Below are 19,725 nucleotides of genomic sequence, written 5' to 3' on the forward strand. Positions count from 1 at the left end.
AGGTGCTATTTGGGAAAAATTTATTACCTAGGATGGGGTTTCTCTAATTGCTAATCACAACCCCACTGGGTCATGTTTGACATTTTATAATGAAAATAAAATAGAAAGTGCCATAGTATGTTACAGAAAGCAAAGATGAGTATTGTTTCTCAAAGCCTTTGTTTTATGTATTTATACACATATTCATATCTATCTATATATATACAGATATAGTGGTTCACAGTAATCATACAAAGTCTTTATTCTGTCCACTATTATAAACATTTCTATTAAAACTAAAACTGGGCTATATGTTAAAACTCCAAAGATACACACACACAAAAAATCTGTTAGAACTCAAGTGAATTCAGTAAAGTTGCAGAATACAAAATCAACATACAAAAAGCATTAGCATTTTTATACATAAATAATGATCTAACTGAAAAATTAAGATGCCATTTATGATAGCATAAAAAAATACTTAGGAATAAATTTAACACCAAGGCAGTAAAAGATCTGTACACTGAAAACTATGAAACACTGATGAAAGAAAGACACAAATAAATGGAAAGATATCCCATGCTCATGGATCAGAATACTGTTAAAATGGTCACACTACTCAAAGCAATTCAGAATCAATGCAATCCTATCAAAATTCCAATGGCATTATTTACACAAATAGAAAAAAAATCCTAAAATTCCTATGTAACCATAAACGACCCTGAATAGGCAAAAGAATACTGAGGAAAAAAAGTTGGAGACATCATATTTCCTAATTATAAGTTATATTACAAAACTATAGTAATCAAGACAGTATGGTACTGGCATAAAAACACATATATAGACCACTGGGACAGAAGAAAGAGTCCAGAAATAAATCCAAACATATACAGTCAACTAATTTTTGACAAAGACACCAAGAAGACACATCGGGGAAAGAACAGTCTTCATTAAGTGATGCTGGGAAAACTGCATTTCCACATGCAAAACAATGAAATCAGACCCTTATCTTAGACCTACACAACAATCAATTCAAAATGGATAAAAGACCTAAATGTAAGACCAGAAACTATAAAACTAGAAGAGAACATAGGAGAAAAGTTCCTGGACACTGACCCTTGGCAATGATTTTTTGGATATCACACCAAAAGCTCAGTCAACAAAAGCAAAAACAAATGTGACTACATCAAACCAAAAAGCTTCTGACAGTAAAAGAAACAGTCAACAAAATGAAACAATAGCCTACAGATTGAGTAAAAAATATTTGTAAGGCATATATCTGAAAAAGGGTTAGTATTCAAAATTTATTAAGAATTCATACAACTCAATTTTAAAAATGGGCAAAAGACCCGAATAGACATTTCTCCAAAGAAGACACACAGATGGCCAACACGTACATAAAAGGGTGCTCAACATAATTAATCATCAAGGAAATGCATATAAAAACCACTCTGAAGTACTACCTCTCACCAGTTAGGCAAGCTATTATCAAAAAAAACAAAAGACAACAAATGTTGTGATGGTGTGGAATAAAAGGAACTCTGTGCACTGTTGGTGGAAATGTAGAATTGGTACAGCCATTACGGAAAACAGAATGGAAGTTTCTAAAGAAAAATAAAACTACCATACGATCCAGCAATCCCTCTTCTGGGCATATACTCAAAGCAAATGAAATCACCACCTTGTAAATATATCTGCAGTCCGTGTTCATTGCAGCATTATTCATAGAGGCCAACATATGGAGACAACTGAAGTGTCTGTTGACAGATGAATAAAGAAACTGTGTACATATATGCATACACACTGGAATATTATTCATCCCTAAAAAAAAAAAACCAATGATATCTTGCCATTTGCTTCAACATGAATGGGCCTGAAGGAAACCCTGTGCTAAATGAAATAAGCCAGACAGAAAAAAAGATACTGCATAATTTCACATATATGTGGAATCTAAAAAAAAAATTTAAATATATAAAGAACAAAACTGATTATGGGGGGTAGGGAGAAATGGGAAAAGGTAGGTCAAAGGATTCAAGGTAGCAGATACGTAGGATGAACAAGTCTAGAGATCTAATGTACAACATGAGGATTTTAAGTAACAAATTTGTACTGTATTTGGGATTCATGGTAAATGAGTAGATTTCAGCTGCTCTTGTCAAAAACAAAAAATACATAGGTAACTGAGATGATAGATATGTTAATTTGCTTCACATTGTATACCTTAAATATATGCAATAAAATTGATTTTAAAAATAAAGCTGGGTAGTATAATAATAGAGGTAACAAGAACAGGTAGTCTGGAGCAAAGATCCGTCTTATTTGTGACTTACAAAGAGCATACAGCATATAGGAGGCATAATAAGGATCTTCCTTAATCTATTTCAAAAGTTTGTAAAAATTGGGTCAATTAATGTACTTACTGTGCATCCAAATCAAAACTTTGAAAAATAGTATAGGAGTAAGTCTGTCTTCAATTTAACTTTGTTTTGTTACCAGCTTTTAAATGTTCTTTTGCCAAAGTAGACCAAGAAAAATGCTGCCTCCTGAAGATTTATTCCCTAACTCCTTTACTGTTTTAATTACATTTAGCTTATAGCTTAAATTCTTTTTCAAGCTTGCATTCTCAAAACAAAACCTGAGATGTTTCAGATGTACGCTGAGTATTTAAAGGAAGCAAGACTGGAATTTACAGGTAACCATAACCCTCAGTCTTCAGTGGAAGCCTTTCAGTGTTTCCCAATTACAAGTTTGGATTTAAGAAAAAAGGCCAAGATGCCTACAAAAGTAAAGTTTTGCTTTACTTACTGACACATGTCAATAACGATAAGACTTTTAGAATCCCTATTCCGTAAAATCGAGCAAAAGAAGTTTCCTAATTTAAAAAACTAGTGATGTATCCTTTTCCAGAAAGCAAATCTGCAGCAGTATTTCTATAATAATGCTACTCTTTTAGAATCTTTTAAAATATGCTTTATTAATGTCAATTTTTAAAAATATTTGACCATTACAAGGAATTTTTATATACCCCCACTAATTAAGACAAGAATTTTGTACTTGTTGATGCTCTATTTACACAGTTTTCATTAGAAAACTGCTCTTCATTGCTTTACTGTGATGCTGACATTGCTTTTGTGATGCTGAACACTGAGTACAAGTTCCTCTCCCATTTCAACCTGGATGGGATTATCTAAAACAACTGCAGCTTGTTTCCAGTGGGAGGCTTCACTTGAAGTATCCAACCTAATCTCTTCATCAAGGTACATATGATACCAAAATGGAATAGCAGTCACTCTTCCAGATTTACAAATGTATACCTATGAAAATTAAGAAATTATGAAAATATCAGAGTGCATAGAGTAGACTTAGATTAAGTCTTTCTCTTTTTACTTTTAAATACAAAAATTTAAAATACATTCCACTAGCTAATTCATATCAGTATTAACCTATTTTGTTTACTAATATTTATTTAAATCCATTTTTGTATATTGTTCAGAAAATAAGATTTAAATCTTTAAAGTAGCTAAAACTATGTATGAAAGTATTACCTAATTTAAGATAATTATTCTAAACAATAACAAACGAAATCATTTTGCATGTTGTCCTTACCTTTACTTCTCTGTTAGAAGTGTTCAAATATGGAGTCATTAAATCTAGTCTTAAGAGTTCCACTGGCTTGCTTAAAGGTATACAGGGCAATGAGGATAGGTCCAAAAATACACGTATAGGTACCTAGAGAAAGTATAAATTTTTCACTTTCACTTTTTCTTTTTGTGGTCAGGGCTCAAGTTTTTCATTTTTACACATTCCTTTTGTGGTCAGGGATTGCTTTGTACTTGACTCAGTATGATAGAATACTTTTTACATTACCTCCTTTGTATTACCACATCAAGCTAAGGCTGGCTTTCATTAGAACTTTCATTGTTCCAGTACAAAAAGAATGAACAAACCAAGATTTACTCAGGTTAGATAATTTGCTCTGGTTTCCATTACCTGTAGATCTTTCATTTGGATGAGAGCAGATTAAATTTTTTCTTAAGCCAAACAGCTCTAAAATTTTTAACCCAAGGATTTGTTTATGAAATAATGGTACAACACTAATTGAATTGTTTCGGAAATGATGCCAGATTCAATCAAACAATAGTTGATTTCATTTGGAAAATAAGTTTATTTCTAGAAGGCAGTGGTTCTCAATCTTGGCTGCAAATTAAAATCACCTGGGGAGCTTTTTAAAAGCCCAGCTGTTCAGGCCACACCCCAAACCATCTGGAGTTAGGATCCCCAGATGTTTCCAATGTACAAAGTTGAGAATCACTATTAAGTGTTCTATCAAGTTTAGTAGCAATTGAATGCTACTATTAATGCTAATAATTTTTAGCCTCATCTTCATTTGAAACAAAGGAAACTGTCATTTAAAAACCACTTTTCCTTGTATAAGGCGAAACAGGACACAGATACATTCACCTCTCCTTGGGCATCCTTGAAAGCATCCAGCCTTTCTTCCCCATAAAAACTCAACAGTAACCCCACACCATTTCTAAGACTCCTTGCTATGCTTTTTGTTCCTATTTTTACATCAAACCAGAAGAAGCCTTAGATTCTCACGTCACCTCTTATCACCTGCCTCCTAATCCCCACACTGCTGAACCCATACCTCATAGTCGGCCTCCACTTTTATTTCTCACACTAACTGGTCCACTCCTTTTTTTTTTTTTTAGACAGGGTCTCACTCTGTTCCCCAGGCTGGAGTGCAGTGGTATGATCACAGCTCACTGCAACCTCTGCTTCCTGGGCTCAAGTGATCCTCCCACCTCAGCCTCCCAAGTAGCTAGGACTACAGGTGCCCACCACCACACTTGGCTAATATTTGTATTTTTTGTAGAGATGGGTTTCTGCCATGTTGTCCAGGTTGGTCTCGAACTCCTGGACTCAAGCAATCTGCCCTCCTTGGCCTCCCAAAGTGCTAGGATTATAGGCATGAGCCACCATGCCCGGCCCTCCTGTCATCTTTGCCAGTTCCTTCTATATAACCAACCAAACCAAGCTCATAACTTTGAGTTCTCTAGAGTTCAGTTCCCAGCCCTCTTTATCTACATGCCCCCAAGCTATTTCATCCAGTCTTATGGCCTTAAATACCAGCTACATGCTGCTAACTGCCAAATTTAAATCTTCAGCCCAGAGCTTTCTCTGAATTCTTACCCAATTGCTCAGTGACCACAGCTACACACAAAGCCTGATCCTATTTTCCCCATTATCAGTATGGAAACTATTCTTCCAGGTGCTTTCACCTAAAAAAAAAAGGAGTCCTCTTTCATAGCCCACATCCAACTTATCGAAAATTCTACCTTTATTTATTTTTAGAGACAGGGTCAGTCTTGCTGTTGCCCAGACTGCAGTGCAGTGGCACAACCTTGGCTCACAGCAGCCTCAACCTCTTGGGCTCAAGCAGTCCTCCCACCCCAGCCTCCTGAGTAGCTGGGACTAGAGGGGCACACCACCATGCCTAGCTAATTTTTGTAGAGAGAGTGTCTCACTTTGTTGCCCAGGCTGGTCTTGAACTCCTGGGTCCAAGCAATCCTCCCACTTTGGCCTCCCAAAGTGCTGGGAATTCAGGCATGAGCCACCGCACCAGCCCTACCTTTAAAATATATCAAGGATCTCACCATTTTTGCACCACTTTCACTGCTACCACTAAAGCCACTGACACCTCTCACCTGGATTACTACAATAATTTCATGCCTTTGCCTGGTCTCACCAGTGTTTTATTCCTAACACAGCAACCATAGCAATCCCTTCAAAACATAAGTCACATCATGTCAAGCCTCTGTTCAATACCCTCCGGTTGTTTCCTACCCCTTTCAGAGCAAAAGCCAAAGTCCTTACAAATGGCCAGAAGGTCAGCATCTGTCCCCTAATACTCTGACTGCATCTCTCATCACTCTCCCTCTTGGTTGCTTCTTGCTGTTTTTGATACTCCAATCATGATCTTGCCTCTAGCTATTTACACTTGCTGATCCTTTGATTTGTGTGATTTGCTTCCTTCTTTCAGGCCTCTGTTTATCACTTACCCATGAGTCCTTTCCTTAGGTGTAACCTATATAAAATAGTATATCCCATACTCCACACTCCCTTAACCTGCTTTATGTCCACAGCACTTCTCGCCATCTATCCTAGCAGTCTTTTTACTTGTTTATTGTCTCTTCCAATGTAAATGCTAAATCCATGACTGCAGGAACTTCTCTCTTTATTTCATAGCCCTATTCCCCAAATCTAAATGTACATGTAGTAGACATTCAGTAAACATTTGTTACTCTATCACCCAGGCTGGAGTGCAGTGTCGTGATTTCAGCTCTCCGCAACCTCCACCTCCCAGGCTCAAGCAATTCTCCTACCTCAGCCTCCCAAGTAGCTGGGACTACAGGCATGCACCACCACACCCAGATAATTTTTGTTTTTGTAGAGATGGGGTTTCCCCATGTTGCCCAGGCTCGTCTCGAACTTGTGAGCTCGAGCAATCCGCCCCACCTTTGCCTCTCAAAGTGCCAGGACTACAGGTGTGAGCCACCATGCCCAGCCCATTTCTAAATCTTGACTCCTTAGTTCCTAAACAGAGGCTAACCCCTTTTTCCTTCAGCTCTGTTTTCCTAGGCTCCTGCATTCCTGCTCTCTGCCGTCTGATTTCCTAGAATCTGAGCATTAGCTTCTGATACTTATCAGCTGCCAGCCTGAGGTCTCAATGTAAGGGTTCAAGTTTAGAACACAGATCTTTTTTGGACAAAGACCACTCTTTTTCATAAGATTAAAACCTAGGACCCTTCCATTTATGACAGTGATTCGGAGGAGTATCTAAAAACCTTTTTTTTTTTTTTGAGATGCAGTCTTGCTCTGTCATCCAGACTGGAGTGCAGTGGCACAATCTCGGCTCACTGCAACTCCTGCCTCCTGAGTTCAAGCGATTCTCCCACCTCAGTCTCCAAAGTAGCTGGGATTGCAGGCACGCACAACCACACCTGGCTAATTTTTTTGTATTTTTAGTAAAGGTGGGATTTTACCATGTTGGCCAGGCTGCTCTTGAACGCCTGACCTCAAGTGATCCAGCCGCCTGGGCCTCACAAAGTGCTGGGATTACAGGCATGAGCCACCACACCTGACCAAATATCTATAAACTTTTATCAGCAGTCATGACAAAATTCCTTGGTTATTATAACCTCTAGGTTGATTTTTACCTATAATAAGTTCCTTTGTTCTAGGAACTTATTATAGGTAAAAATCTAAGTGCTCTTAGTCACTGTGATTAATCCAGCTAAATTTTAGTCACTGTGTTTAGCTAGATTAAACAGTGACTAAAGAGAGAGCAAAGGTTCAACAGCATCCTGGTTGAACTTCTCCTCTAGACACTTACCTGAAACTGGTTAATAAAAGGTGCTATATTTAATCCAAGAGTACGTTCTGTTCCTTGAACAGCATTTTCCTCTAGGAGTGTCTGTGATTCCACAAGCAACCCAAACATCAGCACATACTGAGGAAAGATCTTGCCTCCAGATTGTAGTAAACACCTAAGGAAAAAAGTACATATTTTAAAAAGCTTTTGGGGCAGGGCCACAGTGGCTAACGCCTGTAATCCTAGCACTTTGGGAGGCCAAGGTGGGTGGATCACTTAAGCCGAAGAGTTCAAGACCAGCCTGGGCAACATGGCAAAACCTCATCTCTACAAAAAATACAAAAACTAGCCAACGACATCTACAGGTGGCATGCACCTGTAGTCCCAGCTACTTGGGAGGCTGAGGCAGGAGGACTGCTTGAATCCAAGAGGTAGCAGTTGCAGTGAGCCACCCACCACTGCACTATAGCCTGGGTGACAGAGTGAGACTTTGTCTCAAAAAAACATAAAACCAAAAACAAACCCTTTGTAATCCCCTACACTGTATAAACATCAGTAATTAAGAATCATGATAAATCAGTAAAGAGCTACAGATTACATAACAGTCTAATAGACTTTCTGTTATTCATGGCTGGTATTTCAGAATAGTAAACCACTAGAAATAATTTCCCAAGTCAAAGTAACTACTGATCAGTGAAAGAGAAAAATGACAAGTTAGCTATTTAAATGGACATACATCTTTAGATTCAGGAAAGTCATCAATGGATGCTAAAACTAGTAGGTCAAAGTTTGATTAGGAAAATATCCTTTTACAGTCTCAAAGTATCACCCCCACAAATGACTTATCACAAAGGGGGAAACAGTAACTTACTGAATGGAGAAATGTGTAGATACAACTTAAACCATGGGATTGTATTAACATCAAAAACAATGGGACAGGCTGGGCACGGTGGCTGATGCCTATAATCCCAGCACTTCGGGAGGCCAAGGTGAGAGGACTGCTTGAGCCCAGGACTTCAACCCCTGCCTGGGCAACATAGCAAGAACCCATCTCTACAAATAAATAAACTAACCAAGTGTGGTGGTGCACACCTGTAGTCCCAGCTACTCAAGAAGCTGAGGTGGGAGGATCGCTTGAGCCCAGGAGGTCCACATTGCAGTGAGCAGTGATTGCACCACTAGAGACATGAAAACTAAATGGAATATATGATCCTGGATTGGATTCCAGACCAGGAACAAAAAAGCTACCAAGGACACTATTGTGACAACTGGTGAAATCTGGATAAGATTTGTAGTTTAGATAACAGTATTGTGTCCCTGTAAATTTCCTGATTTTAATAATTGTACACTGATTCTATCAGTGAATGTCCTATGCATTCCAGGGTATTAGGAGTAAAGACACATTGTATCTATGGTTCAGGGAAAGAGCCTGAAATGTTTTTTCCTGAACAATTTAGCAGATGTGGCAAAATAGTAATAGTTTGTGAATCTGAGTGTAAGGTATATGGTAAGTTCTTTGTATTATTCTTTAACTTCTCCAAAGGCTTAAAAATTATTTCAAAATAAAAGGTTAAACACTCCAAATGCAAAATTAAAAAAAAAAAAGTCCAAATACTCTAATACTGGAGGAGAGAGAGTCAAGGGTTAATAAAATCCTTTCTCTTCCTACAGTTGACCTTGGGTTTACCTTCTCTTTCCCTGAAAATCTTATAAGAATAGAATGTCAGCTGTGTTTATCAGGAACATTGCTTATGGTTAAAAAAAAAAAAAAGAATGCCTCTTAATAGGTAGACTATATGTAGATGGAGAGAACTACGAACAAAGGATAAATGCCTGATGGGAACCCATACCACATGTGGGCTTCCCTGAGAGTGTAACCAGGTGTTCATATTGCTAGGCCGTGGAAGCTATGCCCATGGGAGAAGAGTTGCTATAGGAAGCTAAGGGCTCTTAAGTCAAGGCAGCTTCCACACCTACCTATGTAGTCTTGTTTCCTCACACCTGAGCTATGTGCTATGTGGGAAGGGAGAGAAGGGTGGGTGGGCCACCTACTGACATCCAGTAAAATAGAGGTGGAGGAGACTTTAAACCAAGTAATTATTTTCATTTGCCACATTTACAATCAAATGTCAAATCTACATTTTTACTGAATATTCCAAGCTTGTTCCTACTTGAATTTCTAGAACAGGATACTAGGCAGGTGAACTTTATATTATCATATGTATATTTCACAGTATGTTTTTACTCCTAAGTTAGAGTAAGAATCCACTTATAAAAATACAGAACTAAACATTTCACCAACACATTTGTTCATATCCTAAAAAGTAATTCATATACATTTCCAAAATTATATACTATGTAGTCTCCCTAAATAGATCATTAAAACCTAGACAGGCTAAGCTATAAAACACCCCATTCCTCAAAACTACTTTGGCACTACTGCTCTTGAATTAGATTTAAATTAATTCTCCGGTCTCTTACTAAACTGATTATCTCACTTTTATAACCACTTAAAGATATCTAAAGCAAAGACAATTAAATTATAATGACAAGACATGGCAACTAAATGCAATGTAAGACTCTTGATTAGAGCTAGACTGGGAAGTAAAGCAATGAAGAATATTACTGGGGTAATGGAAAATTTCAATATGCACTATATATTAATAATAGTGTTTTATCAACGTGAAATACCCTGAGTGATAATTTTATTGTGATATGTAGGGGAAAACATTTGTTCTTAGGAAACACATGCTAAATACTAAAGAAAAGATGAAGTTTATGATGCCAACAATCAACTATCAAATGGTTCAGTAACCTAAACAATAATCTAGTGTTCTCTGTTATTATTCTTGCAATTTTTCCTAAGTTTGAAAATTTTCAAAACAATACATTTGAGGAAAAGTTAATAAGGAAACAGTCTGCTCTTGTAACAGCTCACTCTCTCCTAAAGACAAGCTAACAGGAAGCCATATCCCCAGCCATGATGTGAGGAGCACAGATCCAGCAAGGAAAGTTAGAGATGACTCGTAAGTGTAATGGCTCCAGACTGATAAGGATGTCATGATCCTGAACCAGGATAATCTCTCTTCACCCAGGAAATATAACGACATGATCCTTCTGAGTTGTAATAAATCCTATATTCATAAATTAGCCTAAAAATGGACTCCACCCTGACCCCAGTGCTTTACTCATTGTTGCTATTCCTTTCCTATCAACTTTTTGTCATATTAGGTAGTCTGGTAGAAATTCAGTCTCCACAGTTAGTGAAATTTCACACCTCTTAATAAAATTGCACAGCTCTTAACCAAATTCCAATCTATGCCTTTACCAAACTGGCTAAAATTTTATGTCTTCCCAAATCACTGGAAAAATCTTTTTTCCTCAAAAGGATCAAGTTTAATCCTGAAAACTCATGTTATTATCTGAACAATTGAAGTTATCTGCTAACTGTGATCCATTTAAGTGAAAATCAGATCTAATTTTCTTCAAGATCACAAAGGTCTCTGAAAGGAGAGACTAGCCACAGAACTTTATGTTGCTTGACTAACAACCCTCCACTCCCCCAATAGCCACAAGAGGTATCATTCTATGAAATTAGCAAGCTAAAAAGGCACACAGGTTAATAAAAGCTAACCTTACAGCTATGTAATCTATGGGAGAAAGAGAGTTGGAGAACGATACCATGTGAGTCACTTACGTAGTCTTAGGAACCGTTTCTATTTATAAAACATAGGTTGAGCCCAGGAAGTCAAGGCTGCAGTGAGCCATGATCATGCCACTGCACTCCAGCCTGGGTGACAGAGTAAGAGCCTGTCTAAAAAAAATAAAAATAAAACTTCTGACACGAAGTGGTGGTGGGCGGGGGCGGCGTGCAGGGAGGAGGTTCCCACCCCAGAAAAATTCTCAGACACCTTCTGAGTGTACTACAATTCAAATAAATTCGGACACTACCTGGAGTTAGCATCAGGTGCTATAAGAGCTCAGTCCCACATGAATGCCCCCAGTTCTGATGCCAATTGTAGGTCCTGGACTTTCAGTACTTTTGGCCATCTATAAATCTGAAACCACCTTTGCAAAAATTACGGCAGTGAAATAAATCTAACATAGCTCCCCATTTTGCTTCTAACCTCACAAACTGACTGACCCAGGCATAGGGTAAGCTAACTATGGGAGGAATTTTAGTTTATAGTTTAAAGCAAGGATGATAATAGCCCCTTCCTGAAATGAACCCCCTCCTTGCTTGTTCAGGGACCAAAACGGCCACTGTAAAACTAAGGAAAGGCCACAAGGTTAGGATTATGGGAGGACCCTGAATTCTGCCAAAATGATACCCAGTCATTGTACCCTAGCTTGCTTTTCTATAATGCCCTACTGCTCAGGAATCATGGAGCCAGAGGTCACAAGATGTGTAACTGCCCCAATTGCTCCTATAGATAACATCAGTATTGTAAAACCTAAGATTGGTCTTTGAGACATTTTTCAGACTCAACTGCTTCTATGACTCCCACCCAGAAAGTTGACTCAGCGCAGGAAGACCGTTTTTGACATCCCTATGATTTCATCCCCAACCAATCAGCAGTATCCATTCCCTAGCCACCAGTCCACCAAATTATCCTTTAAAACTAGCCTCTGAGTTCTCAGGGAGGTGGATTTGAAAAACATCTCCCATTCTTCCACTTGGCTGCCTTGTGATAATTACACTCTTTTCTTTTTTTTTTTTTTTTTTTTTGAGACAGAGTCACTCTGTTCCCCAGGCTGGAGTGCAGTGGTGCAATCTCAGCTCACTGCAACCTCTGCCTCCCAAATTCAGGCAATTCTTCTGCCTCAGCCTCCTGAGCAGCTGGGATTACAGGCATACATCACCATTCCCAGCTAATTTTTGTATTTCTAGTAGAGACTGGGTTTCACCATGTTGGCCAGGCTGGTCTCAAACTCCTGACCTCAAGTGATCCACCCACCACAGCCTCCCAAAGTGCTGGGATTACAGGCATGAGGCCACCTAAACTTTCCCTACTGCAACTCCTGCTGTTCTCACTGTATTGGCTTTTCTGGGCAGTGGGTAAGAAGAACCCATCAGGCTGTAACAAATCAAGGGTTCCCACAACGTCCTCTTTGAGTTCAATAATTTGCCAGAATGGCTCACAGAACTCAGAAAAACACTTTACTTATATTTACGGATTTATTACAAAGGATACAACTCAGGAATAGCCGAATATAAAGTATACATAGGGCAAATATGATATTGTGATTATAATAAGATACATATATATCTGGTCTTCATCTTGTTTCCTGCCCCAGAACTCCTAACACCCTTGGAACCTACAGAATGGTAAGAGTATCTTCTGTATGCTAATAGATAAATGATGACTAAGGGCCCCTACCTAGCCCTAGGTTGGGGGCTAAAAGACCATGGCAAAATTAGAGGATTGGGACTTTCCATCCAACCCACTAGCCTCCAGAGAGAGGAGCCACACTGAAGGTTGAGTTGATCACTAATAGCCAATGATGTAATCAGTCATGCCTACATAACAAAGTTTCCATAAAAACCCAGAAAGACAAGGTTCAGAGAGCTTCCAGGTAGCTGAACACATAGAGATTCCCAGAGGGTGCCCAGAGAGGGCATGGAAGCCCTGTGCCACTTCCCGCATGCTTACTCTATGCATCTCTTCATCTGGCTCTTCATCTGTATCCTTTGTAATATCCTTCATAATAAATGAAATGGGCAAACATAAGTAAAGTGTTTCCCTGAGTTCTGTGAACCACTCTAGCAAAGTAATGGAACTTGAAGAGGTGGTCTCAGGAACTTCCAATTTACAGCCTGTAAGAAGTACAAGTGACATACTTGTAACTGGCATCTGAAGTAGGGGGCAGTCTGGAACTGAGCCCTCAACCTGTGGGATCTGACACTGTCAACTAAATGATAATCAGTTTAGTTCTCTGTTATCTATGCTTGCAATTTTTTTTTCTCTGTTACTATCCTTGCAACTCAACTTCTGTATGTGAATGAGATGAATGGTGACTAAGGCCCCCTCCCTGCCCTTAGGTTGGGGGCTAAAAGATAGTGTCAGATCTTAGCTATGTTCAGATAAAATGACCATTGCCTTGAAACTCTGCTTGTCTTTACTAACATTGAGTGTTCTGTTGTTACTTACATTACTGCAACTGCTAGACTCCTCAGAAATCTTTTGCAAAGCTAAATGATACTTCAGAACCATCCATGCCTTCAGCAATGAAAAAAATAACATTGTAACTCAAAAGTCTAACAAACCACAACAGACTGGGTAATTTATAAAGAACAGAAACTTATTTGGCTGACTGTTCATGGCAGAGGGCAGAGAGAGAGAGAGAGAGAAGAGGGAGAGAGAGAGAAAGGGAAAGAGGGCTGACCTCATCCTGTATAAAAAACCCACTCCCATGATAATGGCCTTAATTCACTCATCCCCCCTTAAATATCATACCTCTCAACACTGTTGCACTGAGGATTAACTTTCCAACACATGAGCTTTGGAGGAGACACTCACCATAGCTGTGGTTTTTTAAAAAAACAAAAAACGAAAGAGCTTACCAAACCTTCAAGCTTTCGTCTGTATTTTAAACTAGCATGAGTAACAGAACTTAAGAATGAACATTTTTTTTTTTGAGACGGAGTTTCACTCTTGTTGCCCAGAGCTGGAGTGCAATGGTGCGATCTCAGCTAACAGCAACCTCCGCCTCCCGGGTTCAAGTGATTCTCCTGCCTCAGCCTCCCAAGTAGCTGGGATTACAGGCATGTGCCACCACGCTTGGCTACTTTTTTTTTATTTTTAGTAGCAACGGGATTTCTCCATGTTGGTCAGGCTGGTCTCAAACTCCAGACCTCAAGTGATCCGCCCGCCTTGGCCTCCCGAAGTGCTGGCATTACAAGCATGAGCCACCGCATCCAGCAAGAATGAACATTTAAAAACAACTGCAGGCCAGGCACAGTGGCTCACACCTGTAATCCCAACACTCTGGGAAGCCAAGGCAGGAGCCCAATTACTACAATACATCACATTAACAGAATGAAGACCACATGATCATCTCAATGGACGCAGAAAAAGCATTTGACAAAAATCACACTTTCATTATAAAAGCATTCAACAAACTAGGAATAGAAGGAAACTACCTCAACATAATAAAAGCCATATATGAAAAGCCCACAACTATCATGTTAACATCACCACACTTAAAGACTGACAGCTTTTCTCCTAAGATCAGGTACAAGGGAAAGATACCCACTCTTTCCACTTCTGTTCAACACAGTACTGGAAATCCTCACCAAAGAAATTAAACAAGAAAAAAATAATGTATCCAAATTGGAAAGGAATAAGTATAATTATCTCTATTCATAGATGATATGTCATATATAGAAAACTCTAAAGAAAAACAACAACAAAAACCTGTTACAACTCATAAATGACTTCAGCAAAATTATGGGATACAAAATAAACATGCAAAAATCAGCTGCATTTGCATGTACTAACAAAGGCTAAGCTAAATAGAAAATTAAGAAAATCCATTTATAATAGCATCTAAAAAATAAAATACTTAGGAATAAACCTACCTAAGAATACTTAGGCAAAAGACTTATATTTACACTGAAAACTACAAAACATTGCTTAAAAAAAAAATTTAAAGACAAAGATGAATGGAAAGGCACACTGTGTTCATGGATTGGAACACCTGCAATCCGTATCAAAACCTCAAGAGTGTTTTTTGTAGAAACAGAAAAACTTACCCTAAAATTTATATAGAATCTCAGAGAACTCTAAACCGCCAAGACAGTCTTGAAAAAGAACAAAGTTGGAGGCCTCACACTTCCTGACCTTAAACAAACTACAATCAAGACTGTGGTATGGTACTGGTATAAAGACAGACATACAGACCAATAGAATTAGAAACAAGAGCCCAGGGCAGGCACGGTGGCTCATGCCTGTAATCCTAGCACTTTGGGAGGCCAAGGCGGGCGGATCACAAGGTCAGGAGATCGAGACCATCCTGGCTAACACACTGAAACCCCGTCTCTATTAAAAATACAAAAAATTAGCCAGCTGTGGTGGCATGCACCTGTAGTCCCAGCTACTCGGGAGGCTGAGGCAGGAGAATCCCCCTGAACCCGGGAGGTGGAGCTTGCAGTGAGCCAAGATAGCGCCACTGCAGTCTGGCCTGGGCGAAAGAGTGAGACTCCATCTCAAAAAAAAAAAAAAAAAGGAAGAAAGAAACAAGAGCCCATATAAATAAACCCACAAATTATGCTCAGAAAACATATCCGAAATATGTTTTCCAAAATATACAAAAACATGTATACTTTTATATACACCATATACAAAAATTAACTCAAAATGGATTAAACAACTAAATATAAGACCTTAAACTATAAAACTTCTGAAAGACAATATAGGAGAAAAGCTTGAGGACATTGGATTCAGCAATGATTTTCTTGATATGATATCAAAAGCTGTTTTGCAACCAAAGCAAAAGTAGACAAATAGGACTAAATCAAACTTTAAAACTTTTTCACATCAAAGGAAAAGATCAAAAGAGTGAAAAGGCAACCTATGAAGTGGGGAAAAAAATATTTACAAATCATATATGAAATAAGGGGTTAGTATCCAGAATACAGAAAGAACTCCTACAACTCAGTAACAAAATAACCCAGTTAAAAAATGGGCAAGACTTGAATAGATATTTCTCCAAAATATGTACAAATGGTCAAAAGGTGTATGAAAAGATGCTCAACATCACTAATCATTAGGAAATTCTGACACATACTACAACATGGATGAACCCTGAAGACATTATGCTAAGTGAAACAACCCAGTCAGAAAAGGAAAAATAAATACTGTATGATTTCACTTGTTTGAGGTCTCAAGAGTTAGTTAAACTCATAGAAACAGAAAGTAGATTGCTGGATGCCAGGACCCAGGGTGGGAGGGGAGTATGGGAAATTGTCCTTTATTCAGTATAGAGTGTTTTACAATATGAAAGAGCTCTGGAGATAATTTACGTAACAAGGTGAATATACTTCACACTAATGAAGTGAAAAATGACTAAGAGTAAATTGTAGGCATATTTTATCATAATTTCAAAACAATTTTTAATAAAATTGTGGCTATAAAGTAATTATACTGAATTTTTTGGCACACATAGAAGAATTTGCAAATTCATGTGTCATCATTCTCAACAGTCACACTGCAACCACAAAAACAAAAAAGATCCCCAAAATGGTCCATTATTCAAAACATGTCCAGGCCGGGCGCGGTGGCTCAAGCCTGTAATCCCAGCACTTTGGGAGGCCGAGGCGGGCAGATCACGAGGTCAGGAGATCGAGACCATCCTGGCTAACACGGTGAAACCCCGTCTCTACTAAAAATACAAAAAATTAGCTGGGCGTGTTGGCGGGCGCCTGTAGTCCCAGCTACTCGGGAGGCTGAGGCAGGAGAATGGCGTGAACCCGGGAGGCAGAGCTTGCAGTGAGCCGAGATCACGCCACTGCATGCTCCAGCCTGGGGGACAAAGAAAGACTCCGTCTCGGAAAAAAAAAAAAAAAAAAACATGCCTGAAATACATCTTTGGTACTAATTTAACCAATTTCTTTACTTTCTAATTTAATTAATTAAAAAAAACTGAACTTACCAAATTTGAATAATGACATTATAAAAAGGCTTCCACAAAATTTCTGGCTATTTACCAAAAAATAAAAAATAAAACCACCTTTGCCACTGCTATTTCTTCTAATCAATGTATTGTTATGAAGGCAATTTCAAAAACAAACTTTTTGATAAAAATCACTCAATTAGCCGAGATCACGCCGCTGCACTCCAGCCTGGCGACAGGGTGACACTCCATCTCAAAAAAAAAAAAAAAAAAAAATCACTCAATTATCAAAACTTACCTAATTGTACACATAGGATTTCATCAGTATGTATATTTTAAAACCTATGAACCTATAAGCAGTGGCACATGCCTATAACCCTAGCTACTCAGGAGGCTGAAGTGGAAAAATCACTTGAGCCCAGGAGTTCAAGACCAGCCTGGGCAGCATAGTGAGAAACACCACAACCCCACCCTAACCTCACCCCATCCCACCCAACCCCATTCTACCCTACCCCGTGTCTAAAAAAAAAAAACGAAAAAACAAAACAAAAAAAACTATAATACTGAACTCTCGTTGGTAGTTTTGCTTTCCAGACTAGTGTGTGTTAGCAAGTTTGAAACAATGTTATGTGGATTCTCCCTATGAGCAAATGAGTAAGTATATTCATGTTAGAGCCAGGCTTTTACTGCTGGAGAAAGAATATAAATATGAAAAAAGGGAACACTATAATGTACCATGTGATAGTGGATTAGAACTGAAGGTATCAGTATTCACTCATGATTTTATATAAATTAAAAATACCTGTATGTGTATGATTGTGCACGTATATATGGATCCATGCGTGTGTACATGCACACAAAAACACACACATCCTCTTCCTAGCTTTTTCAACTCAGAGAGCCTAAAAGCAATGACCAGTAACAATAAGCATACAGACCTATCATTAAGATCTTGGTTTCAGCAGGGCGTGGTGGCTCATGCCTATAATCCCAGCACTTTGGGAGGTCAAGGGGGATGGATCGCTTGAGGTCAGGCATTCAAGACCAGCCTGACCAACATGGTGAAACCCCATCTCTACTAAAAATACAAAATTAGCTGGTGGGGCGTGCCCTAGCTACTTGGGAAGCTGACGCAGGAGAATCGCTTGAACCCAGGAGGCAGAGGTTGTAGTGAGCCATTGCACTCCAGCCTGGGCAGCAAGAGTGAAACTCTGTCTTAAAAAATAATAATAAATAAAATAAATAAATAAATAAATAAAATATATATATATATCTTGTATATATATCTTGGTTTCAAAATATAGTTCTCCACTAAAAGGAACCAAAAGGAACCAGAGTCCCTTGGAGAAAGACTAATCCTAAGGCTGGGGTTGAGAAAAATTCAAGATGAAAATAAAACATCTGGTTGCACCCAAGTAAGAAGATGCTCAAAGAATTATGGGAACGTGTCAAAAAGACATAGGAACTAGTTTAAAGGACCTCCCACTGGCCAAACCCGTGACGATTTTAGCATCAAATGAAGTCACACGTCCTGAAAAGCAATGCTTGAGGAGCATACAATAATCTTGACTTATTTTTACAGTTATGCCATTAAAGAACTTCAGGAATTTACATAAAATCTGAGCTCAAAAAAAAAACAAAGCCAAAAGTTATTATTTTCTGTTTTACCTGGATATTGCAGCTTTTTCCATTATTTCCTGCTGAATGAGCCCAGATGGCTCAATGACATCCAATATAATTATGCTCCATAACTTGTCTGATTTTGGCCTTTGTAACATAGCAGATTCATCCTCCACGTGTCTCAGCCAAAACTCAAGTGTTTCTTTAGGAAAGTGATTGGCTTCAGATATGAGGTCCAGAGCAATACGATGCTGGTCTTTTTCCACAGAACTGTATGGTTTAACCTGCCCAAGTGTGCCAGCAATAATAGGCAGAATAGAGAAGCCTTCAGACACATCTAACACGTAGAAAGGTTCAAGGATGTTCTGTACAGTATTATTCTGTCCAGTTCCAGAGCTCATCTCATTCTGACAGTGAGTATCCATGGTCTGATACAGTTTCTCTGGAGTCAGTGAAGACAAAACGTTGCTCATTGCCATTTTAAAGCCTTCATGATATGGGATGTTGTTAAGCAAAGCAATTTCTGTAGATTCCAATACACATGTCTGCTCTACAGCATCTGGTTTACTGGTCTGAAGGTTAGCGAGGGCACTACAAAGTTCAGCCTCATTTCCTAACGATAACAAGTCTTTATTCTGGGTAAAACTTTTTGCAACATCCATTTCACATTCCAAACCCAAGACACTAATACTCTGGATTCTTAAGTAACAGTCTTGACAAGACACTTCCATCATCACATGGTCTCCAGGCTTTATCCAGTAGTCTTCATTAAATAGTAAGAAAGAAAAAAAAATATGGAGTACTTATAAGCCAGAGGATCACATAAACATCTCCATCCTCCATCTAAGCCCCCATTCTTTAAATCACTATAGAAAGGATTACAAACACTCATTTAATATACAAAAAACTAGGAAAACTCTACCAGATTTACTTAGGGAAAAACTGAAATTTGAATACTCAATTAACCAGTAGCATAATGGAGACATTTGAGAGCTCCATTATTGACCCTGAGACTATCAGTATGATAATGTTTTTAATGCCATCACTAGGTCTCTCCATATCCCCAAATTGGGATGTTGGTGGAGTACTGGAGGGGACTCTATCATCTTTGGTAATAAAGGCTAACAACAACA

The 19,725-nt window shown here is 38.6% G+C and overlaps 1 protein-coding gene across 5 annotated transcripts in view; it reads right to left on the reverse strand.

Annotated features, from left to right (window-relative positions):
• Positions 1-3: 3 nt before the first annotated feature.
• Positions 4-19,725, reverse strand: part of PRMT9 (protein arginine methyltransferase 9) — a 49,689-nt gene continuing 29,967 nt past the window's right edge. For 3 of the 5 annotated variants that reach the window (XM_063638249.1, XM_055276072.2, XM_055276074.2), the window contains 4 exons: positions 18,641-19,355; positions 7,379-7,532; positions 3,586-3,708; positions 4-3,293 (listed from right to left, as the gene is read on the reverse strand). In XM_063638249.1, the coding sequence (XP_063494319.1) occupies positions 3,078-3,293; positions 3,586-3,708; positions 7,379-7,532; positions 18,641-19,355 (1,208 nt within the window). In that variant the 3' untranslated portion in view covers positions 4-3,077. Of the gene's footprint in view, positions 3,294-3,585; positions 3,709-7,378; positions 7,533-16,276; positions 17,225-18,640; positions 19,356-19,725 lie in introns of those variants that run through there. The other 2 variants (XR_008657261.2, XM_063638250.1) reach the window with 2 other exon arrangements.

Source organism: Symphalangus syndactylus, chromosome 4 (assembly GCF_028878055.3).
Source record: "Symphalangus syndactylus isolate Jambi chromosome 4, NHGRI_mSymSyn1-v2.1_pri, whole genome shotgun sequence".
NCBI classification, from domain to species: domain Eukaryota; kingdom Metazoa; phylum Chordata; class Mammalia; order Primates; family Hylobatidae; genus Symphalangus; species Symphalangus syndactylus.